The sequence below is a fragment of the Orycteropus afer genome, unplaced genomic scaffold (genome assembly GCF_000298275.1).
Source record: "Orycteropus afer afer isolate SDZICR_OR568_19922 unplaced genomic scaffold, OryAfe1.0 scaffold00008, whole genome shotgun sequence".
NCBI lineage: Eukaryota > Metazoa > Chordata > Mammalia > Tubulidentata > Orycteropodidae > Orycteropus > Orycteropus afer.
The window spans coordinates 18,615,123-18,637,838 of record NW_006921595.1 but is presented as its reverse complement, the minus strand read 5'-3'; the positions used below and the strand labels follow the sequence as shown (position 1 = coordinate 18,637,838).

At 38.1% G+C, this 22,716-nt stretch overlaps 1 protein-coding gene across 1 annotated transcript in view; it reads left to right on the top strand.

The window, feature by feature from the left end:
* Window positions 1–19,910, top strand: part of HDAC9 (histone deacetylase 9) — a 582,041-nt gene extending 562,131 nt beyond the window's left edge. Inside the window, exons 25-26 of the mRNA XM_007946059.2 lie at window positions 16,377–16,524; window positions 19,853–19,910. Coding sequence (XP_007944250.2) covers window positions 16,377–16,524; window positions 19,853–19,910 — 206 coding nt within the window. The remainder of the gene's footprint in view (window positions 1–16,376; window positions 16,525–19,852) is intronic.
* Window positions 19,911–22,716: the final 2,806 nt, after the last annotated feature.

The window sequence follows — 22,716 nt, the reverse complement described above, 5'->3', positions numbered from 1 at the left end:
CTGTTGTTGTTGTTATTTGCCATACCTTCCTTCCGAGGAGTGGCTGGTGGGTTTGAACCGCCAGCCTTCTGGTTAGCAGTCAAGTGCCTTAGGCACTATGCTACCAGAGCTCCTACCAGAGCTTTTATGTGGTGCTAATTATGTGTCTTTGGAGCTGTTCCACCAGACTAAAGGAACAGAAAAGGGCTGCATAAAGTACATAGAGTAATAGATAGAGTGGGCATCTGGGAATCACAAACTACATAAAGATTTGGGACACTGAAATGATGGACTCTTGCCTTAGGAAATGGTTTATTTCTTTATAGAATATAAAATTGCATTCTTACTTTTCCTTTCTTTTCCCTGTTTTATACCCCATGAATGTCTACTCCTCCATTTCAAGGGCTCCCCAGTTGCCTTAAGTGGGAATGTAGTCTGGACTGGCTAGATAATTTGCGGGGTCTGGTGCAAAATGAAAAATTATAAAAGAGTTTCAATAAAGTGACAGCAGAGCATTAAACTGAGCATGGGCCCTTCGAAATGCAGGGCCCAGTGTGGCATGTTACTGGCCTATGAAGTCAACCCTTAAAGTAGTTGTTTAACAGGAGAACTTCCTCTTCACCTAGGTTTTTAAGTGTCATGCAGGTGCCTCCTTTTAACTTTGGAAGGGGTTCGGATTTCAGCCTAGCCCAGGTTCTGAAGGATTCTTTTGTGCTATAGTCTGGAACTATGGTATCAGAAAACTATGCAAATGTGGAAAGGCAGATCTTGTAGCATGTGGGAAACATTCAGGCAAGTTCCTAGATAGCCAGGTCCCAAGGCACACGGCAAGGTGCTGACAGGCCTTATGTGAATTTCTGTTTGAGAACTGAGGCCCCCAGCTGAGGGTATGCAGGTGCTGGAGGCTGTGATTAGCATTGGCCCTTTGCCTAGCCACATGCGTGTATTTTTCAGCAGGATCATTCCTGTTGTCCTGTCCTTGTTTATGTTACTAATTTAGCTGAGGAGAAAAGTAAGACATCAGGACAATCATTTCCCCTGTAAGGTGAAGACCCATCCTGACAAGGCAGGGTCTGGTGTCATCTCAAGATGGTGGATGTATATAAGGGCCAACCACTTTGAGATGGCAAAAGGGAAGTATAGTCAAGAAGCATTGTGTGCACATGCTGCTTCCTCTGCTAACAAGGTGCTCGGCTTCATCCTGATTAATTTGTCCAGACTTAGCTCAGATGTAACCTCTTGTAGGACACCATCTCTGAATCCTCCTTCATTCCCATTCTTCATTAAGTAAATTTCCTGTGTGTTTCTAGACCAGAGATTTTTTTGTTGATGTTCTTACCTGTTTGTTTGTTTTATAGCTATGTCTGGCATATAATAGGTGCTCTGAAAATGTCTGTTGAATGAATGAATGAACCAATCAATCAATGTTTGCCACTTTGTTGTCTTAAACCCAGATTGATTTGTTAGCTAAGGTAGTTATGCACCTTGCCTAGCCCATGCAGAATGAAGGATTAAAATGACTAGGGAAAAAAATATGTATGAAAGTCCATTTCTTCACCTTTTTTCACAACCCACAAGGATGAGTCATTTCTAACTGAAGGAGAATACAAATTATTTGTATGAGCTACCATTTCCATGTCTAAGATTGGAGGTAACATTTCTCAGAGATGAATTGAATTCTTGGTTGGCTGTAATCACAACAAATGATGCTAGGAAGTGTCAACCTAGTGTAGGATAAATGTCTGCTTATACAAAGGGCCCTCATATGGGTGTTTTTCCTTTCCTGAAATCTACCCTAACAATTTATAGAATCCAGGAAACATAGCATTTTTTCTTTCTGTGGCACAGCTTGGTGAGAAGCAGAGTTCCTAAGTACAATATTCATACCAGTACTGGCCTGTGATCACACTTTAACTAATTTTGAGGAGAAAGACCATGAAATGAGTTTTCCATAAAACTAAATTTATTTAGTTTGAAAGACTATAATTTTCAGTTCTAAAAACATATTGTGAGTGTTATTGATATTGATCTGTGAAATCCTATGAGGACCACAAGGGTAGAGGCATGTTTTCCTTTTATTTATTTTATATTCTTTGGTAAGAAGACTCCTTTTAAGTGTCAACCAATTTCGTAGACCTCCTACATGAGAAGAGTGATAATCACAGTATCTTTTGGTTTGGAAATCAAGAAAATATATATGTACACATGGATTTGAAGATTCTTTTAACATTTAACAGCAACCAATAAGTGGTTTGTAGCTGTTAAGTTGAAAAAACACTAGTATTAGAGGATTTTAAAACGATATAAATTCCAGCTCTGGTGGTGTATTGCCTAAGGCATTTGACTACTAACCAAAAGGCTGGCAGTTCAAACCCACCAGCCACTCCTCAGGAGAAAGATTGGGCAATTTACTTCCGTAGTGATACCACCTCAGAAACCCAAGGACAGGTTGCTCTGAGTTGGGTCTGACTTGACGGCAGGGTGTTTGGTTTATTATTATTATTATTCTCCATCATGTGCCAATAGGCAAGCCACTTGATATTTCTGAGGAATTCAAGAGGAATGACATGGCTTATTACTCCACTGCTTGTCTGAGTTGGAGTTCCTCTAGCAACAAAATGTTGAGTAGGAAGCAGCATAGTAAGTGAGCAGTAAGATTTTTTTCCCCCCTTAACCTTCACTTTCATATTTTCCCCACCCTAAGAATTCATCCTTTGTTCAGTAGATTGGAGTCTTCTTATGATTCCTTATTTTGCCAACCAAAGCTAAATAGTGACACTGCATGGGGAAGGGGCAATCTTTGCAGTATCATATACTCTCAAACTTGTTCTACATAAATGAGGGAGAACCTATCACACTTCCCATAAATAAAATGTGAGTGGCTAGTTGTCTGTTTTTTTTTTTTAACCAACCACCCAATCACACACACACACACAGAGTATTATTTAGGGCAATGACAAGTGAATTTACGGTCCTTTGGATTTGAGACCAATCGTGAATACTTCCTTGGTTCCAAGAGAATGTACAAGGTAATTATGTAATTGAATACAAGGTAGTCAGTTATCCAGATGGATCAAGCACCTACAATGTGCAAAGCACATCCTTTCACGCATTCTAGAGAAGTAAGAATGAAATAAATTTTTCTCTAGATCAGGGGTAAATTTGTCACCTTCTTGTCAGAATTATGCTTAACTTATGTTCTGGAATGTGTGTTACCGAGAGACTGACAATGACAACTTCTCCTCCTCCTCCTCCAAATACTATTATGAAGTATTAGTATTGAGGAGCTCTGGTGGCATAGTGGGTAAGGCATTATTTGGTTGCTAACTAGAAAGGTGGTGATTCAAAACCACCCGCTGCTCTGCGGGATGAAGATGAGGCAATCCACTTCTGTAGATTTATAGCCTTGGAAATCCAATGGGAGTCACTGTAAGTTGGCATTGACTCAATGGCAGTGGGTATGGTTTATTATTATTATTACATCTGTAGTTCTGGACACTACAAATAGATGTAGGAACTAATTCTTGAAAATAACGAAAGAATGCTAATTTTGTTAACTTCATTTTGACTCAATTTCCAGTGAGAGAGAAGTTAGTAACTAAAATCCTAAATAAACACCATTAATGTTGTATTACAATGGATCATCATAGCCTGTGCTACCCAGCTCTCTTTGCAATTAAGAAATCTGGATACTAATTAATGAAAAAAGCTATTGAAGTAAGATAAGATAACATTCTTTGTCTTTTTCTTTTCTTAATGTAAAACACAGTTCTCAGCCTCCTCTCAAATCACTATAATACCCTCTACCTACCCCCTCCCCAAGGAGAAGGGGCATTTACATCAGACAATCCAGGAGAAAATCCAGATAGTTTCTAAGCTGAAAGGAATTTGTATACATCTCTTGTTGTGGGGAAATTGTCCAATATTTTGACCTCATGGGACTGTGCACACAGTTAAAAGGGTTGTTTCCCCAGATTGCAACGTGTGCTGCATAAATCATCTCACAAGCTTTACTAACTTCTTGACTCCACACCCAAATGCTAACCTACACTCCATTTTTCTTCTCTCTTTTTGTTCCTTCCAATTTCACATTTTCCGCCTTTCTTCTTCTCTCTCTCTTCTCTTTTCTCATCTCCATCCTATTGATATCCAGGGAAGAGGAATAAGAAGATATTTACAGTATTGGAAAGGAGATTTTAAGTCATGAATGGTTGAGATTTTCTATCGAACAAGGAGAAAAATGATCACATAGGTATTTCAAAAGATAACTATGTCTACAAAACAAACAAACTCACTGCCATCGAGTTGATTTGACTCATGGAAACTCCTCCTTGGGTTTCCGAAACAGTAACTCTATGGAAGTAGATTGCCCAATCTTCTTTTGGTAAGGACAATAGATTAGAAGAGGCTATTGTTTGATGTGTCCTGTTTAATTCAAAAATAGAATTGGCAGTATGATGATTAATTGGTTTGAGAAGGAACAATAATTTCTAGGCTCCTCACTTAGACAACTGAGTAGATGTTGGTTTCACAAATAAAACAATGGACAAATAAAAGATGTGAAAGGGAAGATGAAGAATATTAGACTTAAGAAAAATAAACTTGCTGACTAGAAAATTTGACGGCTGAGAGAAAGGATGCATCATGATAAATACAATTTTTCCAATACACTGAAGTTGTGGAGAGACATTGGGTGGAACTATTTACACAATAAAACCTATAAACTGTTAGCAGATAATCAACTAACAATTATTGAGTACCAAGCACAGTTCTAAGAACTCTTATTAATTCATATGAACTCCTTTAAGAAGCCCTGGTGGGTAAGTGGTTAAGTGCTTGATTACTAACCAAAAGGTTGGCAGTTCAAATCCACCAGCCGCTCTGTGGGAGAAAGATAATGGCATTCTGCTTCCATAAAGATTTACAGCCTTGGAAATGTTATGGGGTAGTCTACCCTGTCCTATACATAACAACAACACAACACACCCTGTCCTATGGGGTCGCTATGAGCTGGAGTCAACTCTATAGCAATGGGTTAAGCTTCTTAACAACTCTATGAGGAGGGTACTATTTTTATTCCCATTTTTATAGTTGATTAAACTGAAGCACGTTAAGGTTAATTAACTTCCACCATCACCCAGGTACTGAGTGGCTGAGGCAAGATTGTAACAAAGCAGTCTAGCTCTAGGGCCTACGCTCTAAGTCACTATGGTATAGTATTTCACAAATAAATTCATTCCCTTTGTGGGTTTTACATATGCTTCTTTTGCATAACTCTCCCAAAAGTAACATGCTTAGAAAAATATCTATTTAACTGACGATATGGAGTTTTGGAAGTTCTGGTTAATTGAGGTTTAGCCAGTCAGTTCAGGAAGCTCAGTGCCAAATTCCAAGAAGCCATGGAGCTAGGACTACCCTCCGGAGCCCCTTGTAAACTTGCAAAATACATCTAATCAGAAAAAAATTCAAGGATTGGCAGAATTTCAAATCCCTGCCCTGTTGAGTTTAAAACCCTGACTGTTGTCAGGTGTGAGCTGCTATTTGTCATAGAATCTTTGGCTTTAGACAGAGGCCTTGACGTTGCAGCCCTGGGCGAGGCAGAACTTCATTGAAGAAAAGCAGTGTTAGGTATTTTCCCACTATTAACCCCACCAACCCTTGCTTGTATCAGAGCCAGGTCAAACTTGTACATATGGTTTTTTGAAAATTGATTTTGAACTTCTAACTAACATTCTCTTTAAATGTTGAAACTCTGGTTATTGTGTGGTGGAGCCCTAATAATAGATTGGGCCATAAAAAAGGGGAAAATCTGCCATCTGCTTAGAGACTTAAATTGTCTGGCTCTTTTTTTTTTTTTTTAATCCCAAGAGCAGCTGTAATTATGAGTTTTTTCACTCACTTTTCTACCAAGGCAAAGCTAATCAAACCAAGAGAATAAATAAAACTATGCAGGTTTCTGGGACTGAAAGCTCTTTAAAACCAGGAACACTTGGTGTTTATACACTCAGCTGTTAGGACCCAGATGAGCTTCGCAAGCACATATGATACCATTCACTAAGACAGGGAGTATTGGAAAGTTGCGTTTGGGGAAACTCATTTGCTAGTTATTTGAATATATTGCCTTTAGTCCTCAGACAACTCTGGAATGCATAATTATTTTCTTCATATTGTTCTTGAATAAACTGAAGCCTAACCAAGTTTTGGTAGCTTGCTGAACAAGGTCTTCCATCTAGTAAGCTATAGAACCAAAATTTGAACCCAGATTTGACTGTGATGCCAAAGCTCACTTTCTTTCTATTAAAGCACCAAACTTTCTCTTCCCAATTATAACAGGATAGACACTATAACAGCCCTCTAATAAAATATAATAGATTCTGCATACATTGAAACAAACTATTTAAATGCATTTATGGGCTTTCCAGAAGGTCCTTCATTGGCACAAACAGTTTGCACTTGGCTGCTAAGTGAAATGCTGGCAGATTGAATGCACCCAGCAGTGCCTAGGAAGAAAAGCCTGGTTATTTGCTTCTGTAAAGATTATACAAGAAAACCCTACGGAACAGTTCCTCGGTAACACATGGGTCACCACAAGTGAGAATCAACTTGAGGGTGATGAGTTTGCTATTTGGTTTGAGCTTGCTACCATGTAAGAGAATGGGAGAAAGAATAATAAGCTGAAATTTAACAGGGAACAGTAAGTAACACAAAAAGGGGAAGTGTCCCTGGGGCAAATGATGAAATCAGTTATATAAATGCATATAAAAACCTGGAGTCTGCAGCAAAGTTTTAATAGACCCTAAAGAGGTTCCATCTTGGTACACTCTTGGGTCCTGCAGGAAAGAAATCCAACTTCTTTCCAGCAGAAAGTATCTCTAATTTAGACACACAGAATATATGCAGATATCAAGTCCAACAAAATATGCACTCAAGTACATGTGTACATATATAAATCGATTAACAAAATCAAATGCACACAGACATAAACCACTAATTAGAGTCAGAAGAAATGATAAACAACATAATGTCTTATTTATAAAGTTACAAAGGAGGAAGGAGACTGTTTTCAAGGAATAATAGATTAAGAATACTCATTTACTTTCACTCTTTCCAGAAGCACCCAAAAATAATAACCACTTTCTTTTATAAGACATATATTCAAAGGGGCAAAGAAATGCGAAAGAAAATAACAGGAACCTGGAGAGCAGATGACCACCTGTAACTGTCTTAGCAGATTTCAGGAAAAAAAAAAAAAAAGAATCCTAAGCCAGCACCAGCAGGCATATCTCTGCAAAGGATGAATACAACAGGCCATCAGATCCACATGCTTTGGAACTGTTGACTTACACACTCAAGACTATTTTATTTCCTTGTTTCTAATCCTTCATTTCTTCTAATTAATTATCCCTTTCCTTTCTTCATTTCCTTCTATGTCCAGGTTAATAAAAGTAACATTTAAATTCCTTTGCTTCTCTACCTTTCATCACACCAATTGAAGAAAATGTCAGCCCTGGATATATTCTACAAACACCTTTTCCCAACACTGGACCTAATTAAACAGGTCTGTTTGAGACAGGTCATGCAGCATGGCAGATTGGTCCACTATAAATTCATGATCACCAAACTCAATTGGGCCCATTACAATCCTGCTGTGTTTCTCTGCTTTTTTCAAGCTATTCTTTTACATTTCTCCATTCTCCTTAAATCTGACTCTCTCCTCCTACCCCTTAATTTCAGCAACAACCCTTGCTTAGAGAAAAATTGTCACTACCAAACTGCTTCCTCTCAACCCTTCCTTCCCATCAACATTTAAACAAACTAAAGTATCTCCCATCTTTTAAACCTGAGTATAAAAATCAAGTAAACAACCAAACTGTAGCCACTTTCCTCCTTCTCCAATTTACTATCCTATTGTTTACCAACCCTTAAGGGACAAATTCTTGATATTCATTTCTAACATACTTATAACATCTAGCCTTAACGTAACTAGGGAGATCTGTTTCTTCAACTTCGAATTGCTGTCAGAACCACTGTAGTGTGGTCACCATCTTCCTGTGATCATCAGTGGTATACATACCACCAGATTCAAAAGTGATTTTTTAAAAACACTATTTTATTTTGAAATAACTTAGATTTAGAGAAAATTTGCAAATATAATGCAGAGCATTTCTGCATACCTTCCCCAGCTTGCCCTAATATTAACATCTTGTGTAACCATAGTGGAATTATCCAAATTGCATTAATTAACATTGATATGATATTATTGACTGAGATCTAGTTTTCTTTTTCTTTTTTTTTCATTCCCATGTTTTTTTTAGGAGCTCTGGTAGCATAGTGCCTAAGGCACTTGACTGCTAACCAGAAGGCTGGCAGTTCACACCCACCAGCCACTCGTTGGAAGGAAGGTTGGGCAATCCTACTTCGGTAGTGATACTGCCTCGGAAACCCAAGGAGGGGTCGCTGTGAGTCGGGGCTGACTCGACGGCATACAACAACAACAACAACAATGGTTTTTCCACTAACTTCCTTATTCTGTTCTAATATTCAATCATGGATCTTAAATTTCATTTAGCTGTCATGGCTTCTTAATCTTTTCTTATATAAGACGGTTCCTCAGTCTTTCTATGCCTTTCATGACCTTGACTTTTGAAGAGCACTGGTTAGTCATTGTATAGAATGTCCCACAACTTGGACTTTCCTGAGGTTTTCCCATGACTAGGTAAAAGGCATTCAACTGTGTGGATCATAACAAATTACGGATAACACTGAGACGAATGGGAATTCCAGAACACCTAATTGTGCTCATGAGGAAACTGTATATAGACAAGGAGGCTGTCATTCGAATGTAACAATGTTATACTGCATGGTTTCAAATCAGGAAGGGAGTGTGCAGGGTTGTATTCTTTCTCCATACTTATGCAGTCTGTACGCTGAGCAAATAATCTGGGAAGCTGGAGTATATGAAGAAGAATGTGGCATCAGGATTGGAGGAAGACTCAACAACCTGCAATATGCAGATACACATCTTGCTTGCTGAAAGTGAAGATGACTTGAAGCACTTACTGATGAAGATTACAGATTACAGTCTGCATCAATTGGTACAACAAAATACATAAAATCATTGTTCCACATCCTACATTGATGAGTAGCAACTGGGGTTTTAAAAGCTTTCAAGCGGCCATCTAAGATGCAGGTAATGGTCTCCTAGGTTGGAAGTGAAGAAGAATATACACACATAAACACACACACAAAACAGGTTATTTAGAACCAATCAGCCCTAGGACATGATGGCCCTTGAGACCAGAAGAACTAGATGGTGCCCAGCTACCAAAGCCAACCATGCAGAAAAGGATCAAATCTGGAGATCCTGTAGAGTGGGAGGGAAAACGTGGACCAAAATCCAAAAACTCAATAATGACCAGAATTACTGGTCAGATGAAATCTGGTGAGACTCCCAATACTATGGCCCTGGAATACATTGTGTGCCTGGAATAAAACTCACCCCCAGGGGCGGGCTTTCAGCCCAATAGTTAACAAGATGTACACACAGGCCAATTTACCCAGGAGGACGCATCCACATACTTTATTGTAATACATCCCTTAGAGCAATAGAACATGGGACACCAGAGGACCAACATTCAAATTGAAGAAATGCAGGACAAACAGAAGTGCATAAATATGAGGGGCACAGCGGGAAGGTTATTACAGGGTAGGGAGGGGAGGAGACTGGGTTAGGGTTGGACATGGCGAATAGGGAATGAAATGAAATGTACATGTTATGTTGAATGTAAAACAAGGTCTTAAAATAAAATAAAAGACTACAGTCTGCAGTATGGATTACACCTCAACATAAAGGAAACAAAAACCCTCACAACTGGACCAATAAGCTGCATCACGATAAATGGAGAGAAGATTGATGTTATCAAAGATTTCATATTACTTGGTTCTACAATCAACACCAATGGAAGCACCCGTCAAGAAATCAGATGACATATTGTACTGGGCAGATCTGCTGCAAAAGACCTCTTCAAAGTGCTGAGGAACAAAGATGTCTCTTTGAAGAGTACTCAATCCAACCAACTCACTGCCATCGACTCGGATCTCACTCATAGAGACCCTTCCTTGGGTTTCTGAGGCAGTATCACTGCGGAAGTAGATTGCCCAACCTTCGTTCTGAGGAGTGGCTGGTGGGTTTGAACCACCAGCCTTCTGGTTAGCAGGCAAATGCCTTAGGCCCTACACCATCAGAGACATAGATTAATAGTAAATAATGAGAAAAAAATACATCTTGCAAATATTAACAAAAAAACAAAGGAAGTAGCTATATATTTATCAGAAAATGTAGATGTCAGCACTAGGTATATTAAGGATAAAGCAGAGCACTACATAAATGCATAATGATTAAAAAAAAAAAGAGGCCAACTGATTAAGAAGACATAAAGATACTGTTTTTACACCTAAAACAGAGTTATACAATATATGAGATGGAAATGTGAAATGGTGCATTGACTTAATAAGGCAATTTGACAACAGCTTATGAAGTTAAACATACATTTACCATACTAGCAAACATCCCACTCCTAGGTATTTGTCTAAAATAAATGGAAATATGTGCATATACAATGACTTATGCATGAATATTTTTAACATCTTTATCAAAATAAGCCCAAATGGAAAACAACCAAAATATCTATGAGTTGATAAATACATATTTTTCAAAATTATTATACTATTTAGCAATAGTAAAGAACAAGTTATTGATCCCTATAACGACATAGATTAATCTCAAAAGCATTATGACTGTACACTGTATGATTTCATTTATATAAAATTCTAGAAAAGGCAAAACTACAGTGACAGATCAGTGGTTGCCAGGGGCCAGGGACTGACTACAAAGGACCAAAAGGAAGCTTTTGGGATGAAAAATATTCTATATTTTGATTGTTATAATGGTACGTGATTGAATACATTTGTCAAAATGCATCATATTCTATCCTTAAAATTGGTGAATTTTACTGACTGCAAACTATACCTCAATATAGCTGAAAAGAAATTCTTATGAAGAAGACTAAAAAATATTAGCATTTGAAGCTTCCAGAGAATTGAAATAACAAAAAAATAGTGCTTGCAGAAAGGAAAGCATTCAAATTGATCTTTGTGAGAGCAAGAGAGTCATTGAAGGATAAGCACCAAACATGCTTGAGATTTACTTTTGAAAATCTATACTTGGACTTTGAAAGATCTTTTCTTTTGTGGATAGAATCTTTGATGAAATGCCTATTCTTAGTTGAATAAATTTATATTCTGTTCTGGAATGGAATGAAATTGAGAAGTCATATGATTTTGCAGCATCTAAATTTGGTAAAATATTGAGAATTCATCAAAAGACAATTTTTGACAAGTTTATCTTATAAAAAGTGCTTACCAAAGAAGAATACTCTGACAAAAAGAAAAGTACAGTAGCAATGAAAATATTTAGAATAAAAGAGTTATGCATTCCAATATTTTCATAATTAGAAGTGAAAATATTCCACAATTAGCAAAAATTGCTATGATCTTACTGGGTGCCACCATACTTGCAGAAATAGTATTTCTCCATCAAAAGTAGCAATATGTTATTGAGAAGAGTAAGTTAGAAATGCCAAATATTTCAATTTTATTAACCATAAATTCCACTTTGAATAAGGTTACAGGCAATTTATTTTTAAAAAAAAAATTACTATGTTTAGACCATATCAAAACAAAAATACATTCTTCACAAACAATACCAGTGATACTATATCAGTGAGAGATATGAGCAAGAAACCTGATATATGTAAGAATATTTACCAAGAATCATAATTCTGCTTATGTAGTTTTTAATATTCCAATAATCAGTAAAAAAAAGTTGATTATTGTGTTTTGACATACATGAGCTATGCTATTACCCTTTATCAGAAAGAATTTTAGTTTTGAAAATAATTTTTGAATAGGACTATATTATAGATCCACCTAGAAAAGACAATAAACGAATATTTCCATAACAAATAATTATTGTTATTTTTAGTTCCCACCTTACCCTCAAATTTACCCAATTTGGATGAAAATGACTTGGTCACTACTTGTACACCAATTTTCAATGCATCTTTAGTTTTACACTTCTACAATGTTTTGAATCTCAATACAGTTCTCCATGTAACCAAAATACAAAGCTTAAAAAAAATATTAAAAAGCTCGGAGCTCACTAGGTGATTAGCATAGGCCCCTTCTAAGCCCCAGGCCTCAATATTTCTGGGATTGAAGGAGATAGGAATAGGTCAGTATGTGTTTCATCTCTTATGAGAAAATGATGCATATTAGGGAGAAAGGACACCATTCAAATGACAGAGATTAAATAATAATAATAAAGTAAGAAAGAATGACGCTAAGGCTTCCATAAGTGAGAACAGAGTAGGAGGCTTCTAGGACTAGTAGGTTCTCAGAGTGGCAAAGGGCTCTAGTTGGGAAAACTTTTGGTAGATGGGTTATTGGTAGGTGGGTTTATTTATTTGGTGGAAAGGAAGTCAGCAACTACCTATTTTTCCTGAATTATCTATCACACTTGGCAATTTTGTTTATGCTGAAATCTTATCACACAATACCTGCAAGATGTCCTCTCATGTCTTCTGTCTGATCCAGTGAAACCCCAGCTATGGATCGTACTTTTAATGCTGACTGTCTGCATTCCATTATCTACAATATGCCTCTATTGTAGATTCATTTTTTGCTTTACCTTTGCCATATATAACAAAGGAGCTCTGGTAGCATAGTGCCTAAAGCACTTGACTGCTCACCAGAAGGCTGGCGGTTCAAACCCACCAGCCTGTTCACCAGAAGGCTGGCAGTTCAAACCCACCAGCCACTCCTCGGAAGGAAGGTTGGGCAATCCTACTTTCGTAGTGATACTGCCTCGGAAACCCAAGGAGAGGTTGCTATGAGTCGGGGCCGACTCGACGGCAAAACAACAACAACAATATATAACAAAATGTACAATGTTGAAGTCTGAATAGTACTTTAAAAAATGCTGAAAAAGGAGAAGATTTACGTAGTAGGAAAAGTGAATAAGGATAAACAGTATGACTGAAGAGGGTGTGTGTATCCGTTTTTAATAGATAACTCTTCTTTTTTGCCAGTTTTATTGCCATGGTTCAGCAACCCAGTGGTGGCTAGTTACTAATATATTACTTTATGAATAGCAGCCCTGAAAACTCCAGCAGTAACCTTGGTTCACTTCTCTTCTGCACTAATGGGGATATTATTCCCATGCCAACAGATATGATTTTCTTGCACATCTGTTTCTATAAGGGAAAAAAGCCTACACACCATGCAAAAATACAGGCCATAAGTTATGGGGTTTGAATTGGCTGCATATTGCATAGTCTATACAATAGTCACTTCCACTTTAATTATTCTCCTTTATGAACAGAGATAGTGGTCTATAAATGCATTATTAATGTGAAGATATTTCCCTTATTTTTAAAGACTTAGCCAGAGGCCATAATGATTTTCAAATTTTGTATCCATTCAGAAAGCCTATATATTTGGATAAAAGCCAAACTTCTAACACTTAATCTTAACTTAGCAAGGTATTTTATAAATATTAAATTTTATCCAAAAAAGGTCTCAGCTGTTTAATATCTTACTACTCACAAACATATATGCCAAATTTAAAGCATCATTGTCAGTGATTCTGATGGCAGATTGTTACTAATGACTCGTGCTTTCTGTACTTATTGTGTTTTGGGAATAAAGATGTTTGCTTTGACTAGGACCAAGAGTTCTTTCCTTGAGGAGAAAATACAGTGCTTTAAAAATAAAGCCTTTATTTATTCTGCATGTACCCATATTATCTAAAAGTGTTTTCTGCTCTTTTCTTGGGTTCTTAACTCATAGAAAAGAAAGATTTTCTGCTACAACAAGTTTATTCTAATATTCAAGAGTGATACGTCATGCAAGATAAAAAGAACCACAATCATTGAGAATTAGAACAGGAAGAGAACTTTCGTAATTATTGATCCCACCACTATCATTTTATAAATGTGGAAATTGTGCCAGACAATTATCCAATGACTTCTATGGGACTAGCATGAGTTCTGCAATCTGGAAATCCTGACCTTCAGTTGAGTGCTCTTTCTTCATAGCATCTTCAGTAGACATCCTACTCAAATTCCTCAGTGAGCACTTGTCTCCAAATTTATGACAATTCCATCAGTGACTTAACTGGTAACCAGATACTTGTGATAGTATAAAGCTATGGGAAATGAAGAGCAGAAAGAACTGGTCTGAACATGCTGTCCCACCTTTCATAGTAGACCCACTCCATGAAGTAATAAGATGTGGGTTAAATGAGTCACATTATCTAAGGAACAAGGAAAACTTGTTATTACCAAAGATGATTTCTTTGGCAAAGTGAAGACTATATATAATTCTTTTGTAATATGCATAATTCTTTTAAGTCAAGATTTTTACATATTGGGGCTACTTATGTATTTTTATGTTTAGGGGAGAAGGGTAGAGGAAGACCAAATCGAAAAAGAAGGAAGCAGAGGACAGGGGAATAAGTAGTGTGGAGGATAGTTCCACTCTGACACACTTGGGGTCACCATCAGTCAGAATCAACTCAATGGCAACTGGGGTGGTGGTGGTGGTGGTGGAACTGCTGATGGTTATCTTTTCTGACAAGTCTTCCCTTGCTTTGCTGTCACTATGCCTAGGTTTGAGTAATTGTTCTATTTATTTCCTCTCAAGGATCAAGTGGACCTTTCCCACACAGAATTATAATTGTTTGTTAACTAAGAGGATTATTCAACTACATATGAATGTCTTGGTGTGAGGAAATCATCTTTGTATCTTTGACATCTGGCATAGCTGTAGCTTTCAAAAAATGTTAGTTTGGAGATTCTTTTAATTGTTATTGTTTGGTTCAAGTTAAAAATTTTATGATTCTCAGACTTTTGTCTGAGTAGGTGGTCACAAAAGCCACATGTGTCAGAAGGACCAGTTGCCATGGGGAGTATCTAATATGGCATCCATTCCTTTGTGAAGCATTAAGCTAAAGGGGAAAAAAAAATCAGGGAATATTAGGAGAGCTGAAAAGAACTTAAGAGGCAATTTAGTCCACTGGTCTGAATTAAGAAGCATAAATAAAGCCTAAAGACCCTTGCTAGAGCCATAGGGGTCATCAGTGGCAGATCTAGGCCCAAAGCCCAGTCATCTTACTTCCCAATCCACTGTTTACTCATTTGCCTTTTCTGCTATGTTGTTGTTTTGTGCCATCGAGTCAGACCTGACTCATAGTGACCCCTACTTGGGTTTCCGAGGCAGTATCACTATGAAAGTAGATTGCCCCGTCTTCCTTCCGAGGAGCGGCTGGTGGGTTTGAACCGCCAGTCTTCTGGTTAAGCAGTCAAGTGCCTTAGGCACTATTCTATCAGAGCTTCCTTTTCTGCTATAGGGGACCAATTTTTTGGAAGTAAGCAAACTTTGCATGCCAAGTCCCTTCCTTATTGATCAGGTTGCAGAAATAGTTCTCACCTGGTGAGTCAAGTTGACCTAGAGAGAGTCTCCTGTTCTTGATACCAGGCTACTTAACATCTGACAGAAAGTAGCTTAGGGGCTGCAAGAAGGCCATTGACTCTGATCTTTCATACTTATCTCATTAGCATCTTCTCATGAAGTGACCTCCTTCTTTCCTCTCATTCCCTTTCCTGCCTCAAAAACAGAAACATCCTTCCAATCCATGGAAGGGTTCCATGGATAATACAGCCAGTGCATATATTAAAGTTTTATATCAATTATTCTTCCAGCACACACCCTGAGATTGAAGGAGAAAGAACATTCAGATCAACAAACCTGACTGTTCAGGCAAAGATGTTATTAGATTCATGCTGGCATTTCTGGGCTTTTCTTCCTTCCTCCCCCCACCCCCAGTATTATAACTTCATTTAAAAAAAAAAAAAAAAAAGTTATTGTCTCAAGTAGCAATTTTTAACATTATTATTTCATTCATTTTTCCCCATGAGACTTACTTTTACCTCCCAGTCACTAGAGGATTTCCCAGGGAGCACAATGCCCAGAGTTTGCTTACTTAGTTTCAGAGACAGCCATCAGTCTGATAGTGAGTTCATTCGACCATGAATTGTTACCATCAATTATTACCTTCTGGGCGTGTGTGTGACTTGAGCTTTGGAATATAAGCACTTCACAACTTGACATGCTCAGATCAAGAAAAAGTCTTAACCCTAACAGTTAAGACACCAAATTACAAGTATGTATAAATGGTGAATTTTAACTTAATGGCACCAAGTTGGACTTATATGAGTAGTCTCATTTCTACTTCTCTAGCTATAATTCACATAAATTATGATGCACGTATTTTCTAGGCAAGTACTGGAAGTCGGTGAGAACTGTGGCTACGCCAAGGGGCTGTGCTCTGGCTGGGGCTCAGTTGCAAGAGGAGACAGAGACTGTTTCCGCCCTGGCCTCCCTGACAGTGGATGTGGAACAGCCCTTTGCTCAGAAAGACAGCAGGTATGGATCCAACCTGGGGGAATCATTCTGGTCAGTAATACCCAGGCTCACTACCAGTGTTTGTGAACCTCTCTTCTGGCTTCCCCTCACCTGTCTCCTCCACTTCCCCCACCTGTCTTCTCCAAAGCCACAGATGCCACAGCACATGTAGGCTCTCACGAATTCATTTGTTTCATCCTTCAGAGGAAGGAGCATGTGGCTGCAGTTCTCAGACAAATAGAAGGGATGAGATGGATGGTGAGAAAAATCACTCCTTGTTGGATAATTTAGTCCAGATCATTATAGAAAGAACTGTTTGGGGGCTTAACTTCTTTCCATAGTTTTCTCTATTTTTCCAGATGTTCTTTTTTCTTCTCCCATGATTTTGAGTTTACTGATATAAAAAAGAACAGAGGAGAGCAGAAGCTGGAGGTATTGCTACTTAGCTGAATAGCCAAAATACATAGGAACTTTTTATATAATAGTCCTTGAGGTCCAAAAAATGTAGACAGACTGAGGTTTCCTCCAATAGAGGGAATATATATAAATGAATATGTGAGCCTGAATCTGATTTGCCTTCATTTATCATAAGAAGGATTTGGCTTCAATGGATCTTTATATAAATATAGCTTTCTGGAGAAAAAAAAAGTCAATAATCTACTATTGGGTTTGTTTATTCTCTTTGTAAGAAACAGCTGTCGGTTTGTGCATGCTGGTATTCTTCATCCTATTCTACAAACAATACTACATCCAGGATTTCTTTTAAGTCTGCGGTGACCAACATCACCACAAATGGACACTAATATTGGTGCTTTCCATGGCCGATTCTGAGGACACATTTCCTCAATTTAAAAATGAATCAGGTGAGGCTTTTGCTAAAGCCCTGCCAGCTTGCACTCTTAAATTGCTTCTGAGAAGGAAATAGGACTCCCTCTGTCAATAACATCACCATTAATTACACAGATCCTGCTACTAGTGCATAAATTGGCAATTTTCCCAAGAATGCATCAATTTGAACAGTTCTAGCTTTCTTGCTTTTACTGGATCCTCCAAGTTTAATGGATTTAACATCTTGTTTTGGTCAAGAGAAGTAGATACATTTAATAAGAGGTTTCATTTTTACACAATTATTTTTTTCTTTCTATAACCACTTAAAAAACAGATTACTAGCTCTATAGTACTATAATCGAAGGTACCTTCTCATGGACATCTGGAGAATAAGGGGAAACTAATTTTACATCTTTGATGATATGAACAAACTCCCTGCTGTTAGCAGCTAAGAACTGAACCAAGTTCATAGTCCAGAGGTGTTGCAATTATTCCCAAAGCCAAATACAGTTAGTTGTCTGTCATCTGAGGGCTATAAAACTGAGGAAACTAACATCTGTTAGTGTTGGATATAAAAGGAGCATAGCTATTCTTTAGAATTCATTTAATACAGAGAAACAAAGCTAAATTCCAACTTGAGTGAAATGATTTGGAAGTAATTTTATTTTGCCCATTAAAATGCACAGTGTACAAGAATTAGCAATAATACATCATGTTATGAGACCCAGGTACAGTAAAAATCTCAGCACTGAAGATTCGTAAGCATGCTTGCTTCCCTCAATACTGTGTTTGATTCCTGGTAGCCACAGTGATTTAACCTGGCTTCAGTCCACAGTGGGATTCCCTAAGTGGTGCAAATGCCTAACACACTTAGCTGCTAACTGAAAGGTTAGAGGTTCAAGTCCACCAAGGGGGATCTCAGAAGAAAGGTCTAGTGATCTCCTGAAAATCTGGCCATTGAAAACCCCACTGAGTGCAGTACATTTCTACTCTGACACACGTGAGATCTCCATGAGTCAGAACCAACTCTACAGCAACTGTGGTTTCTTTTTTCTTTTCTCCCCCATCAGTCTACAGTGGGTTTTAAGCCTAAGTCAGATAAAATGGGTGACTGTGAATGTTCTGATATCCAGGGAAGCAAACTTCAAGCTTTCAGCCTGGATTCATGTTAGCTTATCAGTTTTAGACAGATTATATCTATTTTGATTGATTTTTCTTGTAAGAAGAAAAATAGTTATGCCTGGAATATTTTCCTCTGCTGAATTTAGTTTTTCAGCAGAGGAAAAGAAAAATTTTTCAAGAACTAGCTATTGCATTTCTATTGAACCATGCATAAATTTCATCTAAAGAAGAGAGAGAGAATGAGAAGAGAAAGACCCAAGCTCTTCAAAGCTACAGTGAGGAAAGGATTAAATTAACTCTTTCAGGGGAATGCTGCCAGAATTGTCCCTTTACTGAATATAGGGGAAAAAAAATGACATTCAAAATGAGATAAAGAGACAGAAATGTTCATGGGCCTTTGTTATGAATGCAATATTGTAAGTACTCAGGAAATTGAAAAATTAGAAGAATCAGAGTGCTAAATGGATGGAAAAGGGTGAAGGCTAGAGTCTTTTTATAGGAAATTCTTGCCAGTTATTTTGGAGGATATATTGGTGTTTGGAACGAGATGACTCATTTCGTACTAAGATTTTGGGTAAAGCAGCTCTTTTCCTGGCCAACTCATATCTGACTCATTTACCACAAGTGAATAAGGGATAAAATTCTCCTGGCTAAGAACCATCGTAAGTATTTTTTGTTCATTTTTCTTGGATGGGGGAGGGGATGAAAACACAGTGCAAACAGTCATTTCATTTTTATAACTGCATGGATGAACCACGAGGCATAAATGATTAGAAAAGTCTCACACGTGGGGATATCATTTTTGGGGCTGTTGTTGTTATGTGCCTTTCAGTCGGCCCCGACTCATAGCGACCCCTCCTTGGGTTTCCGAGGCGGTATCACTCGGATTGCCCAGCCTTCCTTCCGAGGAGTGGCGGGTGGGTTTGAACCGCCAGCCTTCTGGTTAGCAGTCAAATGCCTTAGGCACTATGCTACCAGAGCTCCTCGTTTTGGGGGTAATAGGCTTATATAGGGAGCTCTGGTAGCATAGTGCCTAAGGCACTTGACTGCTAACCAGAAGGCTGGCGGTTCAAACCCACCAGCCGCTCCTCAGATGGAAGATGGGGCAATCTAATTCCGTAGTGATAATGCTTCAGAAACCCAAGGAGGCATCGCTATGGGTCGGGTCCGACTCAATGGCACATAACAGCAAGTTACTTAATTGCAGTGGACTTTATTTTGCTTGTCTTTAAAATGAGGGAAAAATTTCATAGTGTTAGGAGGGTTACATGAGACAATACATCATAAGAAATTAACACAACACCTGACACATAATAAGTACTCAATAAAGGATGGCATTCATTCATTCATTCATTCATTTTTTTAACATTTGAGCATTTAAACATAAACCTATTTATAGGTCAATAAAAATGAATAGCATAGTCATTAAAACCAAGCAGGGAGCCATGATGGTGTGAGTGGTTAAGCTCTCAGCCGCTGACTGAAAGGTTGGAGGTTTGAACCCACCAGCGGCTCCAAGGGAGGAAGACTTGGCAATCTGCTTCTGTAAAAATTACAGTCAAGAAAACCCTATAGGGCAGTTCCACTCTGTCACATGGGGTCCTTGTGAGTCAAAATCAATTTGATGGCACCTAACAGCAACCAGTCAGTAATTACTAAGCAGTAAATTGTTTCAGTTGATTTTAATCTGTGGTTAACTGACCTAGCCTCAAGATCTTATGCAGTGCCCAACACATGATAGGTAGTAAACAGGTATTTGTTGAATGATTTATTGATGAATTAGCCAATGAGGAAACCAAATACTGTCAAACTAATAATACACTATTTTGTAATGATACCTCAGCTCTTTCTTTTTATTTACCACATCATATGAGGGAATCAATGCTGTCATATTTGTAGAAGACTTTTTTAAATGTGTGTTTTACATTTATTTCATTTCATAATACTAAAATGTCCATTTTCAGCTATGCTGGCTAAACAGACACCATTTGTTGTTGTTGTTGTTAGTGGCCATCAAGTTGGCCCCGGACTCATGGCAATTCTATGCACATGGAATGAAATGCAGCCTGTTCCTCCACCATCCTCATGACTAGATTACTGTGATCGTTATGCTTTTCATTGGCTGATTTTCAGAATTAGATCGCCAGGCCTTTCTCCCTAGTCCTTAGTCTGGAAGCTCCTTTAAAACCTGTTCAGCACCATAGCAATATGTGAACCTCCACGGCCAGACTGGTGATGGCTGTGCATGAGGTGCATTGGCTGGGAATGGAACCCAGGCCTCCCACAGGGAAAGCAAGAACTCTACCCCTGAACCATCAGAAGCCCTGTTGTTGTTGTTGTTGTTGTTTGCCATCGAGTAGGCTCCGACTCATAGCAACCCCTCCTTGGGTTTCCGAAGCAGTATCACTACGAAAGTAGGAATGCCCAACCTTCCTTCCGAGGAGTGGCTGGTGGGTTTGAACCGCCAGCCTTCTGGTTAGCAGTCAAGTGCCTTAGCCACTAAGCTACCAGAGCTCCTATCAGAAGCCCTAGTAGTATTCTATTCATAAAGATGAATTGGCTGAAGAAACACTAAAATAAGAAGTAAACAAAGTTTATGCATGGTTCAGGAAATGAACTATATTAAGGAGGGGAGAAAAATATGGGTATGATGCTTACAGATTTCAGGACTGTCCTCCAACCCAAAGAATGAGGAAGAAGAACATGTGAGTCACATTTCTTTTTGAATGTAGCCAGGAAAGGTACTGATCTTTGAAGAACTCATATGATTAGTTTGGGCCCACAGGATAATATCTCCTTTAACCTTAATCACATCTACAAAATCAGTTTTGCCATGTAAGGTAACAAATTCACTGTGCCCAGAGATTAGGAGATAATGATCCCTTTGTGGGACCATTATTCTGCCTATCACAGGGATCAAACATGAGCCAACTATAATGAGTGACTTGTCACCAGACAGATTTGGCTGCAGAAGGGAAGAGGACCTAATAGTGGCCAAGAATTGGGGGACAAATCACAGAACTGGGGACAGCTGAGTCAGAGTGAAAGACTACATAGATTTCACTAAGTGAATAAAGAAGAAAGGGATCCAAAACAGAAACAGTAGCTTCAGCACACCATCTAATTATTTTTTAGGTTCTCATGCTAATATATAGTCAAACTACATTCATCTCTCAACCAAACTCTTGCAATAGCTCTTTCAATAGCTTTCTAACTAGTTCTCATACCCATTACCATAGAAGATGCCTGTGCCTGTGCAGAACATGAGCTCCAGGTCAGAGTGAACAGATATCTAAGGAGTACAAACCACCTGAAGAGTAAGAAAAAATGAAGAGTACATACTATCTGTCATAGGTATTAAAAGAGACAAACAATTTAAAATGGGCACAATAAATATACTTAAGGAGCTGAGAAAAATGTTAGCTAATATGAAGGTTAAACAAGAAATTTTCATAAAAATTGAGTAGAAATGTTGGATATGAAAATATAATAATTTAAATAAAGTATGCAAAAGATCAAATGCACAGAGGATTGGTACAGCCAAAGAAGAAATTCAAAAATCTAGTTGGAAAGGGAGATTGAAGAATTGTTCCATAGACATCAAGAAAGAATGGAAAACAGAAAGGGAAAATAAGAAGAGGAAAGAGATAGAAGTATCATCTGCCTGAGGAGCCCTAGAAAAAGATAAAGATTAAAAAAAAACAAAACAAAACTGGGGGAGGTGATCTTACTACATAGGCATGGTACTTACAACAGCCTGATACTGGCACAACAGCAGACACACAGAACAATGGAACAAAATTGAGAACCAAGAAGTAAATCCATATACCTGTGGACAGCTGGTCTTTGACAAAGGGCCAAAACTTATTAAATGGGGAAGAGATAGTCCCTTTAATAAATGGCGTTGACAAAACTGGATATCCATTTGCAGAAAAATCAAACAGGACCTATATCACATACCATATACAAAAACTAGCTCAAGTAGGATCAAAGATCTGACTGCAAAACCTAAAACTATAAACACCATCAACGAAAAAATAGGGGCAAGTCTAGGGGCCCTAATTCATGGCATAAATACACTATTGAACATAACTAAAAACACACATGTAGTGTCCCCTTGTTCTGTTCCAACGACAGCCTCCTGGTCAAGGTACAGATTCCTCATGAGTACAATCAAGTGCTCAGGAATTCCTATTCTTCTTAATGTTATCCATAATTTGTCATGATCCACACAATCAAATGCCTTTGCATAGTCAATAAAAC